We start from the raw sequence: 13,173 nt of genomic DNA, 5'->3' as shown, positions 1-13,173 counted from the left end.
GAAGAACTTCACCCACAAGGTGTCCTAAAGCCTAGCCTAGAGTGCTCGTGCAGCCTCTGACGGGGTAGCTGTTAGGTGGCTTGAATCTTTGGGTACATGGGTTACTTAAAGTGCATCGTGTTAGTTCCTCAGCTAATTTCTTCATGCTTTCTTTAAAGACATCAAACGACGCCTAAGGGTTGTTTCAGCGCAGTGTTTTGTGGGTGGCTCTTTGTTCGTGTTCTAAACTGATATTAGCCACTGAAGTGAACCCTCTCCCAGGTTAGGGCTTTTGGCAGTCAGTGTATTCAAAACCTAATTACAGATTAGTCTGTACTGGGGACTCTTAGAGCAAGTATCAGAAGACTCAGAAAGCTCTGAGAAGAGCAGTGCCATTTCATGTGGGGATAAAGAGACCTAAAATGTGAATGGGTGTCAAGTCATCTGAAGAGAAGAAAAAAGAGAAGGAGCATCATTCACTGAGACTGGCGGTTTATGAGTTGAGGATTATGGGAATATTCATGACTCAATCAAGATGCACAATGAATTGATGTTTGAGACGGCTCATCTTTTAAGTAAACATTGGGTAAATGGGAGCGAGTCTCCGAATTCACTCCATGTAGAACTGTGTAACAGAATAGTTAAGCCCTCCCTGAGGCCATTTCATTTATCAAAAGAGGCCACAGATTTTATAAGAATTCTCTATGTGAATATTTAATCCAAATATTGGAGAGAACCTGGAGTTTGCTTTACAACTGGCTGTGCTGATTTGTGCTCGGTTCCGATTTTTACCAAATGTATCCTATTTTACACAGAAGGCGGTACTCCAGTAGACTTGAGACAGTGCTGTTTGCTCTCTTGCTCCTCTGCTTCGGCGTGAAGCAGCAGACCTGTGTGTTTCTAGATCAGAGGAAGGGGAGCGGGGCTCATCCTTAGCAGGGATGCCTACAGGACTGAAGGAGACATTTCAAAATGTCAAATTTGAAATCACTTCAAAAGAGTAGACATTCTTTGATTGAAAGTAAGAGAATAAATAAGCAAGGAATGCATTTTGTTTGGTTGGTTGATTTTTGGTTTGGTTTTGGGTTTAGTTTATTTGTTTCATTTTGGTTTGGTTTTAGGGTTTTTGGATTTTTGAGACAGGGTTTCTCTGTGTAGCCCTGGCTGTCCTAGAACTCACTCTATAGACCAGGCTGGCCCCGAACCTTACAGAGATCAGCCTGCCTCTACCTCCCAGTGCTGGGATTAAAGACTAAGGAGGAATCTCTTGGGACTGGAGGAAAGCAGCTGAGCAGTTAAGAGTGGAGGACCCACCAAGAGCTCACAGCTGCACTTAGCAGCACCCCCTCACAGGGGAGAAAGTCAGCTGAAGTTCTTTAGGGTGGGAGCGATGCTGGTGCTGACCGCTCTTTGTCCTGGTGTCAGCCATCCCCTCTCCTCGTACTACCCACCTCCATTACTTCTCAAATGCTCTTTGGGGCATTCTTAAGGTGGTGTGGCAAGGCAATACCATGTCCTGACATTACAATTGTAAAACTGTTCATAAAAGCGTAACCTTTTAAGGGAAACTTAGAATTGTCTGTATTTTTGTGTTAAATAGTGCCATAACTTTCATTTAGGGAAAAAATATTGCTTACCTCTTTATTTTCTAAAAACTGGACTTCCCTTTAGACCTGACAGAATTAGACACCTTCCTCAGTGGGGCTCTGTCTCTTCATACAAATAGCTCTTTGCTCTGACCTGTCTGCTGCGGGTGACACCGCTGTACCATACACCTCCGGTCAGTCCGCTCCTCGGAGGATGGAGGCCGCTGGTGGGGCAGAGGCTGGCAAACTAACCCTGTGGCTGCCCACTTACACTCAGATTATGTATGGAATAAAATTGGATTATTCTTTCTGCATATGGCATGCCATTCCCAAATAGACTGCCCACCAGGGAGTGATCAGAGGCTGCCGAGGCTGGAAATGCCTTTGTGGGATTTCCCTGGTGTTATGCTTTTTAAGCTCGGCGGGGTTTTGGTTGGTTTTTATTGTTTTGGTTTTTATGAAGACCGTGATCACCTGCTCTAGAACTGCTGTGAGATAATTTGAAAAGCTCTTTTCTTCTACTCTTTTAAAGAATGATTTAGAGATCTGCATGTATACGAAACTCTGAAAAATACTCATTTTTTTGTAAATCACCTGTTTTTAAACAACTAAATGAATTAGTTGTAAAACTAAGACTGTCTTCATTTGGAAAAACAAATATGTTTGCTAGTTTGGCTGCTGATTAAGAAATGGAAGCTAGCCTTCCAGAAAAGTCAGATTGAAGTTCTAAGGGCCTGCACGGTGACTCAGGAAGTATTGTACTCTACTTCTCTGTTTCAGTGCTAAAACACTCTAAGCAAAAGCAACTTGGAGAGGAAAAGTTTGTTTGGCTTACACTTCCAGGTCACAGTCCATCATTGAGAGTCAAGGCGAGAGCCTGAAGTAGAAACCGTAAAGGACCAGAATGTTGCTCACTGGCTTGCCGTGTGGCTTACTCACTGGCTCATGCTCAGCTTCCTTTCTTATTCAGCTCAGGCCTACCTAACTAGGGATGGTGCCACCCACAGTAGGCTGGGCCTTCCCACATCAATCATCAACCAAGAAATCTTCTACAAGCCAGTCTGACCAAGGCAATTCTTCAGTTGAGGTTACCTCTTCCCATGTGACTCTAGGTTGTGTCCAGTTGGCAACCAAGATTAGCCATCACAAGTCTGCCCTTGTCAACTTGACACCCAGTCACATCCCTTTATGTCATACTTAATTTCAAAATTAAGACGGTAACAAGGTTATAATTCTACCTAACATGATGTAACTTTCCCACTTACAACCACACTTATGTTTTTCTTAAAATAGGTGGCAAAGTCACCTTGAGGAATGCTTAGTCTTTGAGTATCTCATAACAAATATGAAAAACAGATTGATAACACTAATTGATATCTCAGTTGATGTCGTAGTACACTTAAGCACTGATATCATCTCCATTGATGTTCCAGCACATAGAGAGGAAGAAAGCACGAGTATCTGCTTATATGCATGCATACATGCACAGTCCTTCCAACAGAATAGTACAGAAGCATGAATGTCAGTTACCGTCTTCATTTTTGTGTCTGGTATTCATAACTACCTTCCTCTACTATTCATTCTTTATTTCCTCCACCCTCAGCAAGTACGTCAGCAGGGCTAATTCTTTCCCTGGAAAAATGACCAGTACCTTCATCCCTGAAGGGTCCGGGCCGTTTGTCATCTGCTTGGACTGGGTTGTTGTCGTTTCCCATTGTTCTTACTCAGAGGACATGGTAACACCGATGTGTCCTAAAGGATCTCCTGTATCCCAGACATAATCTTCCTTACCTCCACTGTAGAGAAGCAGTCCCCTTCCCCAGCAGTCGTCCGGATCAATCATTCCTCCTAACACTATTATTCCTGTCTTAGCCTGTTGGCTTAGGGGCATCAGAAGCCCAGAGTGGCCCAAGAGAAGACTGAGCTTTAGTTCAATGGAATGTTTGTTGTGTCTTCTGGCTAACTAAACACTCCCTAACAACACACACATGCACACACACACACAAAATTTAAAATTATAAGAGAGAGATTGGTATTGTCTTAGCTTCTCTGGTTCACTCATCTGTAGAAGGAGGAAATGCCACCCTTGCCTTAACTGTTAATAGATTGTCTCAGTGGTTTGATCAAAACAATAGAGCTTTCTTCTCCACATACTTTCTTACTCTTAATATAATACCAAGAATTAGAAATACTAAATTACAGAACATCTGCAAACACCATTCCTTGTATGGGACTGTAGTAGCCGCCATTGGAGTTCTACAGTGCTGTGGAAGGTGCAGAAGGACCGTCCTTCCTTTGGCTGGGCACTCATCGCCAGTGCACACTGCTAGTAAAATTTATATCTTCCAATAAAGCTTGTTTAATCACGGAAGATATAAATGTTGACCATTAGAGATGCCTTGTATGATCTTTCCTCTGAGTAGAGAGTAGGATGCTTGCCAGACTCTCGTCTCGGTCACCAGCCTTGAACTAGACGGCTCCCATCAATTGGTAATTCCCACTGATAAGTTATGTTGAAGGGATGGAAGCATTTCTCATACTGCCTAGTGTAACTATATTCTCAGACAGGAGGTCCATGACTGAGTCAGCAGCAATACATACAGATTAGTGGAAGAAGTGTACATTTCAGAGAAAAATTAAAGGTGGTATGTGGAATCCAATAAACAAAAAAAATAAAAATTCAAATAAATACAAATCTACTTTCAGTGGTTGTTTATATTTCTTAACTTTTCACATTCATACCTAGAAAAGTATTTTCATATGTTAAAAATATTCCCCAGTTTCCTTTGCCTTTATTTCTTGGCATTTTGAAGTTATAAATGAAGTATGCATCTCATCGTGGTGATGTTGCCTGACCTTCTGGTAACTTCACATTACTTTTAAAAGGTCCTTTTCCAGACAAGGGGACAGTTTTGTTCTCTCGCTGTCGTTGTTGAGATAGTAGGGTCTGACGGTGCAACCCAGGCTGGTATTCCTTTCACAGTCAGCCTCCCACGTGCTGGGTAAGACATCAGCCACCATTTCTGCTTATTAATTCCTAAAAATAGCCTTATCGTTTTTTGATAGAGCTTGGAAGAATCTAAGAATGCAGTGAAGCAGTTCTGTGGGTAGGCGGACAGGCATTGTTCTGTGTAAGCATCTACAGCTTTATTAATAGTTTCCCAGCGGGTCTGCAAGTGTTCTCCTCCTCCTCCACTTCCCGGAAGGGGCTGCTTGCTGCTCTTCTGACCACCTGGACGTGAACTACGGGGGGTTTGATGAGAATGAGTTTCTCCTCTTCCTCAAATAGTTCAAGAAGTTTTATAGACGATTTAATAATAATTCTCTCTAATAATTTTTGCTGCCATTGAAAAGTAAATGTGTTTGTATTTATCTCCACAGAGAAAGTTAGAGAAATTCAAGAAAAACTTGATGCTTTCATTGAAGCTCTTCACCAGGAGAAGTAGACTGTACTACGTGAGTAACTCTGAGACTGGGGTGCACTAAATACAAAGCATGTTTCGGAAGCTTTTCTTAATAATTCCTGGTTCTGCGTGACAGCATCCGGCTTGCTTCTCTGTGACGTGATCCTCTTGTGAGCATGACTCTCGGGACCAGCTCCTTTGTGTTGTGCCACACCTTTAAATCATTTGATTACCTTCTGGCTAAACTAAGTGTTCTCTAGAACCCATTTCGGACAGAACCAAGGTTAATGAAAATATTTTATAATGATGATTTTCTGACGTGGGTGAATCCTTTTGTACATTGAAAAACTGACCTGCATTTGTCTTTGTCTTACCCTTGTGCTCACAGTAGGTAATTAATTCAACTTAGAGAGCTTCTTTATCCATCTCATTGAAGCTCTTCACCAGGAGAACTAGACTGTATTCTCCATTGTAATTTCCGCATGTGTGGCATACCTCAGAATAGTAGTTTTGCTTTTCTGTGCATTAGTTCCAATGTTTTAAGAAAGAATTCTAGGATTTGGGTGTGGCGACACACTCAGGAGGTAGAGACAGACACTTTTCTGTAAGTTCTAGGCCAGCCAGGGATACATTAGAGAAGCTCTTCTCAAAAGAAGAAAAAGAAAGAAATGGATTCTGGGGCTGGCAAGATGGGTCAGCAGGTAAAGGAGCTTGCCACCAAGTCTGACAATCTGAGTTCAGTCCGCAGGACCCACAAGATAGAAGCCAAGAACTGACTCTTCTTGTCCTCTGGCTTTCACACACACACACACACACACACACACACACACACACACACACACACACACAAATAAATGTTAGGGAAAAAATTTGAAGAAAAAAAGAAATGAACTCTAGTGTACGTTTATTTACATAATATATTTTAATAAATCTAACAGATTTGAACAATTAAGCTATGATAAAGTTAAGTCTTTTCATTTGTCTTGCCAAATCTGAATTTATCTAATGGATTTATTTTTACAGAATCATGCTCATAATCACCTCTGCATACATTCGAAGAAGGAAAACTTCAGAGTCTTTGTCCTGCCTCCTTTCTCCTGTTCTACCTTTTCAATGCAAAATAAAGTCATAGGGTAAAAATAACATACGTGTGTCACAGGCACTTCAACCCCAGAAGAACAGCAAAAATGGCGCCCACAGTCTATGTGCTTGTACTGATTGGGAAAACATAATTGGCATGGCCGTTAGACTTACTCCTCAAAGATGAGGAGGTTATCTCTCGAGTCTTATTCACGGTGGCACCAATGGGATTCATTGTGGATGTCATCAGACATATAATGGTAGTTGCTTTGGAATAAAACTTACGGTAATTTTTTTAAAGACATAAATTGTGTATATGGTGACGGTTGCCTGCTAGGCCGTCATCTGTCTGCAGTGTTCTGTATCCAGGACTGTTTGGCTGTAATAATTCAGTTTATGTTCACCACATGACAGAAAGCTGGTTTGTAAAAGAACACTTCAGACAGGTTAACTTGTGTTGGATAATTCAATGTGTATTCAATGAGAGAAATATCAGCCCTCCATTGCCAGCTTAGAAAACTCGCCTTGGAAGCCGATAGCAGCAACTTACCTCGGTTGCTGATTTTACACTCTCTGTATCCATTTGTAATTAATTCTTGTTGATTATTGTGAGCTTTACGTCAGGCTTTATAGTAATAGTAGGGGCTCTCCTGTTGACAGAGCCATTGAATTATAACCCAAGATGGAGAAGATTAAAGGTAATCAGTTGACCAGTTTCATTTAGAGTGCTGTCAAACGGCATCAGGGAAGGACTGCATCACGGCTTTCATACATTAGTTTAAATAAAAATTATTCTAACGTGGGAGAATATTGACCCACCCCTCTTCAAGCTGAAAATTCTGTTTAATTCATTGTAGTTCAGTTACAGTAGTAACCCTCACAGTATTTTCATGTGTTAAAATTATATTGGTTAGAAGACTTTAAGGGAAACAAATATGCCATATTTTACTTAAACATCTTTTTCATTTGCTACCTTTTTTTTTTTAAACTAAGGCTTTATTGTGCTGGTAAAAATGCCCAGTGTTGCAGTTTTTATTTCACAGTTAATTTTTTAACCAGTTTTCTTGGAATTTTTTTTGGTAACAATTCTCTACCCACACACATACTTTTTATATATATATACATATATATGTGTGTGTGTATATGTATGTGTATATATATATATACACACACACACACACTGATCATTGTGATTCTCTGAAAATCTGACAGAATGGAAGGCAAAATATTCCCAAAACTGTAAATTCAGTAAGTATTTTATTTAAATTATCAGATAAGAAATTGAGGTACTCTTCTCAGCAGTGAAGAGCAGCATCTACCGTTTCCTAGGACACGAGTGCTGAGGTGCCTTGTGTCTCTTTTAGGTGTGGGACCCTAGTGACAGGAGCTAAGTAGAGCCCTGTGCTGATCCACGCAGGGGTCAGGGAATGGTCCCCCTAAGCCATGTTAACCTAACTGTGGCTGTAGGCTCTGGCTCAGGCCAGCAGGATAAATCTGATGTTAGGCATTGTATCCCTTTGTATACTTGGTTTTTTTTTTTTTTTTTTTTTTTCATTTGTTTGTTTTTGTTTTTTAGGGAAAGAGAACTTTTATTTCTTTGAGGGGGTCAGTATTTGTAACCTCAACCTAAAAGGAGATTACCAAAAATCCCTGTCATTCTTCACATCCCCATGGGTTATTTTTAATCTGGTTTCATGCTAAACATGTCTTTCCACACACACCTCTCAAAAACAAGGTATTTATCAAATGCAGAAGCTAGGAAAGGAAATGAAGTTCAGTCCAGCAGTCGACCCTGTGTGTCCTGTCTAGTTCAGCTGCTTGATGTACAGAAGTTAAAGTCTAACTGGACAAGAAATCATTTGTTTTTCACATCCAAATTTGCAAAGAAGGAGTGAACGAAATTCTGTTTGGAGAACTAAGGGATTTCAAGTAGATGATAAGCAAACCGAATTGGTCGGGATGTCGATTATAAATCCCCAGCCTGTGTACAGCGTGAACCAGAGGAAGCAAGCCTGCTGCTTTCCCCGCCCAGCGACCAGGCTGCCACTCCAGGGGGAGCGGCCAGCCCTCCTGGGTCTTACTCCTAGTCCCTCGGATTGCGGTTTCCAGGCCGTAGTCAGTGGACGCCCACGGATGACCTAGGAACCAAGTGGAAATGGACGCTGTGAAAGTGCATGGGGAGACAGCAAGTGGGACTTCCTAACTGTGCAGTTCTGGGATGTCACACCCCAGTAGTCGCAGCCCTCGGGTGGCAGAGCAGGACTATCATGAGTTAAAGGCAATCCAGAGCTACGCAGGGAGGCCCTGTCTCTAAAACAAAAATAATACAATTAAGAGTGTAGACTTAACAGTCAAATTTCTAGTTAATTTTGTATTTATTTATTTCAGATGTATTTATCTGATAAAAGGAACATGGTATCCTTTTCTTTCCAGTAAATGAAATCACGGTGCTGGCGTATCTCCATCCTCTACGCTGGCATATGGTAGACTGTCAAATGCTATAGCAAGTAGAAATGTGCTTAGAAATATGCTTACCTTCTAAACATCATGGCTATTTGATATCTAAATATTTAAAACTTAACCATGTCTTCATGTGCACTGTGAATGGACTTTGTATTATTTTTTTAAACCGTACACTGGATGTAAATGTTACTTCGACTTATATTTGCCTGTGCTTAATCTAAGGTCATTTGTGTAGATGGGTAATTAAAAGATACTGAAGTGAAATTATAATTCTATTATTGGAGAGCATCTTTTCCATTTTCTTTGTTTTAATGAGGAAGAGAGGCCTCTGTACCAAGGGTCGTGATTTGGCCCCATAGTATGGCCAAATCCGTGACCTAAGAAGCTTTCAGAGTGGCTTTTCTCAGAAGGCTTGAATGTCATGGACCTTGCATTTCACAGTCGTAATCCATGTTCAGCTGATGCTTCTTTTCCTGTCTTGATATTTGTCAAAACACTTTGGTATTTTCTTGGGTAAAATATAAAAAAGGACAGTTTTCTAGTTACACTGTGCTGCTGTGACCCTCGCTTCCATTAATGATGCTGACGAGTTCAGTCCCACCGGAGGCTTGCTAAGGGGCTTAACTAACTGAGGCCTGGAGGGAGCTGTAAAGATCCCTTCTCTCCGTCCTGATTAAAATCTCCCATTGCCACCACACTTTGCTCCTGAGTGATGCTTGTAAAGTAACTCACTGGTGGTTAGCTGTGCAGAGTACTGTAGTGTTGAACCCTCCTACAAACTTGTGTGCTCGGTGAAGTCAACCCTGGGAGAAGGTGCAGAAAGACTATTTCTAGTCAGCAAATATAAGATCCTTTGTTGTAATTCAAACTTTTGTCCTTTCTGTGATTCAAGTTCCAAATCTTTATCCAAAAGTGAAGAGTTTAGTTACTAAAGATTCAGTCGAACAATTTGTTTTCTTTTAGCCTATTTATTCAGTTAAGGAATTAATATAGTTACAGTGTGCTAAGGATAACGCAAGTGTGTTTCATTATATTAGAAAAAATGTATACCCAGCTTGTGGTAAATATGTTGGTCACAGGTTGTACATTAATTAGACTAATTAGACATTTGCAGAAAACTGGAAGGTCTTAACCTGCAAGAACTACAGAATTGTTAGAGGCTAAAAAGTAACATTATAAAGACTAATTAGATGACCTTTGTCCTGGGGAACACAGTTCATAAAATTAGGGGTAAGAAAAATGTTCCTCATAAGTCATTCAATTGTCTTCCTAAAATGGCAGAATTGAGTTACCACCTTAAAAATTAGAAACATGACCAGATGCGGTGGTACCTTCTGGAATCCCAGCACTCAGGAGGCAGATGCAGGCAGATCTGTAGCTAGAGTTTTCCTGCCTGGCCCACAGTCAGGACAAATCTCTCTCACCTGCTAGTCCCACAGCCACTCAGACCCGACCAAGTAAACACAGAGACTTATATTGGTTACAAACTGTATGGCCATGGCAGGCTTCTTGCTAACTGTTCTTATAGCTTAAATTAATCCATTTCCATTAATCTATACCTTGCCACATGGCTCGTGGCTTACCGGCATCTTCACATGCTGTTTCTCATCATGGCGGCTGGCAGTGTCTCTCTGACTCAGCCTTCCACTTCCCAGCTTTATTCTCCTCCTTGTCCCGCCTACACTTCCTGCCTAGCCAATGGCCAATCAGTGTTTTATTTATTGACTAATTAGCAACACATCTGCCATACAGAACATCCCACAGCACAGATCTCTGAGTTCGAGGCCAACCTGGTCTGCAGAGTGAGTTCGAGGACAGCCAAGGATATGTAAAGAAACCCTGTCTCAAAAAGGGAGTCCAAAGCCAGTCTGAGCTACATGTCTTAAAACATGTTCGCCTGTCTTAAAACAGAGTGGCAAACGTACATGATTCCTCGTGAAAAGACTTTAGTGAGTGACTCAAGTTCTGTAAAACCAGTGTTAGGATTCTTTTGGAAGGAAGTAACTACTCTTAAGTGTTTAAGTCAGCTCTTCCGTACCTCTTCGTGGTAAAGAATTGTTGCTGCTATTTTTATTGGTAGTATAAACTAATTCAGATGTAAACTGATTCCTGTGCAAGTATTTGAGATCAAAGCGGAGACCAGAGACCCCACTAAAGACCCAGTCACCACACAGTATTGCTGGCAGCAGCCTTCCAGGGACAGGTCCCCTGCTCCTCCTGGGGACAGGTCCACCGCTGGTCTTGCATACACTGGGTCACAGAGCAGCAGCCTGGAAGTCGGGATTTTATCCACTGTAGCTCATACCAAAGGCTTGTGAGACCTTGAAGGTTTTGTGAAGGGACTGGAAAGGAAGAGGTCAGCTCCATCTTCCTGCAGTACTATCTAGATGACTCACCTTCCTCCACAATGGAACGCCCTGGCTTTCATGTGCAGATGATACATGTGTGTCTGCTCAAGGAAGGTGACAGTATCTTCTGCGAAGGTCTAGTGCTTGTCACTCTTGCCCTGAGATCATCAGTGTCAGAATCACTAGATAATTTTGAGCCTGCAAAGCTTCCAATAAAGACAATGGATATTCTGTTGTTTCTGCAAGAACTGAGACTGTACCAGCCTCCTGCTTCAGCCACTAAGAAGTTCTGCAAATCCATGGCCTCTCAACTGGAGGAGTGAGCTGGCCAGGTCTTCCCACCCCTTCTATCTCTGTTATTTTCTGTGCCCTCCCCCACCTCTTCCCACCTCTCCCTCTCTCTTTTCTTTTCCCACTTCTTTCTCCATGGTGCTGGAGATTGAAGACTCGACCACTGAACCACACCCAGCCCAAAGTAGGCTCACTCGACTCTGTTAAGAACATGTTTGTCTAGTGGCTGTAAATTGAAAATGTCCACACAGACAATAATGAACCTACCAGCCAGACCCCTGCAATGCCAAATACATATGATTTTTTTTCTGTTATTTATAGATAGCAATAGCCAGAAGTCGCCATACTAATGCTTCAGCAACAAACCACACACACCCAGAGACGATAGTGAACCTACCTCCTCACTGAACAGCATAAGAGGGTGAGGTGCCGGAAGTGTGTTAGGAGGAAGGCCTGCCTATCAAAGGTCCGAGCTGGGCTCAGTACTGCAAAGAGCCCTGTGAACTAGTCATGAGCATAGTGAGATCCGTCTAGAACTCCCCGGAAGCACTAATGGTCAGGATCCTATCTCGCCAAAAGATTGTGCCTGTGAATTGATTGAGAAAACCGGAATCCAGAGCAAAAGATCCAGTATGCCTTGTGTTTTTATCACTAGCAGAACTCTTTCCATTTTATGGCTGGGGAATAATTTATGAGTGACTTTGACAAAGTCACTGTGGTAGCAAAGTCAGGCTTGGTACAAGCCACTTTGCAAAGTAACCTCTCTACAAAATGCTTTGAGGAAAGTGAGGATTTGAGTGGTATTGGGAGTCCTGGGTACTCGATATACCAAAAAGTGCACGATGAGCTCATCATTGGAACAAATGGCTCAGGAAAGTTCCCATGAGGCTGCCTGTGCTGCAGGAACAGCTCTGAGCAGAGGTGTGCTGCGGCCGCAGTGGGCAGGGCTTGGGTTCGGAGCTCCTGTGAGCCCTGAGCCTCCTGGGCGGTTTCCCTTCACCTTATGAATTTCCACCCCTTACTTTTGTGGTTATTGATCTTTTTGAGTTAATCTCCTAAGATGCAGACTTATTTTTACCCGAGCTTTTAAAACTTTTTTTTTCTCTCTTCCATGGTACCAAATTTAGTTTTCCTAAGTTTCTCCTTTTGGCTGTCTTTTTGTTACTTACAAATCTAACACTTTTGAAAGGAAAGGTGTTAACAGAAGCCTGTACAATTTCAACTAATTTATTTCCAGAAATCTCATATACGCCCCTTGGTTCTCTTGCTCTGAGATACATCAGGCTTCTCAAGCCTTAATATGGAAATGGCAACTTTTCCTGCCAAGACTCTTCAGAGTATGTCTTTCAGACACTTTCAGAGGGTCTCAGCATCAACACAAAGCCACTCCCATCCTTACGCATCAAGACTCCTCTTTCCAAACATCTTGACACATTTACATTCTTGCTAATTATACTAATTACTATGGTCATAGCTGAATCAAGATCACAGAGTGTGATTTTATTCATGTGGCATGAGGCACTGGGACCGGGATGTTCTCCCCATGGGCGCCTCCCTTTGGTGCGATCCGCCAGCTGTGTATTGTATGATTGGCTGGGCTTTTGATGTGCAGATAGTACAAGTTGGTCACAAACTTGTGTACAATGAGGCTGTTCTGGTTCATGTGAAAATCAACATCCTTTTTTGTGTAAGCGGGTGACAGGATGCTGCAATACTATTAGCATTTGCAAAGAGGGTGCTCTGGGCGAGGGCCGCACCACAGATCGCGGCTGCTCAGTTTGTGTTGCTCCATTATGTGAAAGATACAAAGAAGCTGAAGGCTGGCAAAGGCCTGTCAAATCTTGTAATGTAGTGCGACCCCAAAACTCTGCTTGGCCTCCAAGCAGCCCTTGTTCCCTGTCCCACCCCTTTCTCTGAATGGGCACTGAGGTAGGTAAATGAATTCAGGGCCTGGTGGGTGGGGGCTTCCTTTCTGACCTCATTCCTGTACTATTTGTTTGCAGGCTTGTAGGGGGAGAGGAG

At 42.2% G+C, this 13,173-nt stretch overlaps 1 protein-coding gene across 4 annotated transcripts in view; it reads left to right on the top strand.

Moving 5' to 3' along the window:
* The window catches only part of Opa1 (OPA1 mitochondrial dynamin like GTPase), a 79,569-nt gene extending 70,360 nt beyond the window's left edge, over positions 1 to 9,209 (top strand). For all 4 annotated transcript variants that reach the window (XM_052740589.1, XM_052740590.1, XM_052740591.1 and 1 more), the window contains 2 exons: positions 4,947 to 5,021; positions 5,993 to 9,209. In XM_052740589.1, coding sequence (XP_052596549.1) covers positions 4,947 to 5,011 — 65 coding nt within the window. In that variant the 3' untranslated portion in view covers positions 5,012 to 5,021; positions 5,993 to 9,209. The remainder of the gene's footprint in view (positions 1 to 4,946; positions 5,022 to 5,992) is intronic.
* Positions 9,210 to 13,173: the final 3,964 nt, after the last annotated feature.

The sequence above is a fragment of the Peromyscus californicus genome, unplaced genomic scaffold (assembly GCF_007827085.1).
Source record: "Peromyscus californicus insignis strain IS unplaced genomic scaffold, ASM782708v3 Scaffold_16__1_contigs__length_79575227, whole genome shotgun sequence".
Lineage (NCBI taxonomy): Eukaryota > Metazoa > Chordata > Mammalia > Rodentia > Cricetidae > Peromyscus > Peromyscus californicus.
The sequence above is the reverse complement of the archived record's forward strand: the minus strand, read 5'-3'. Positions and strand labels throughout refer to the sequence as shown.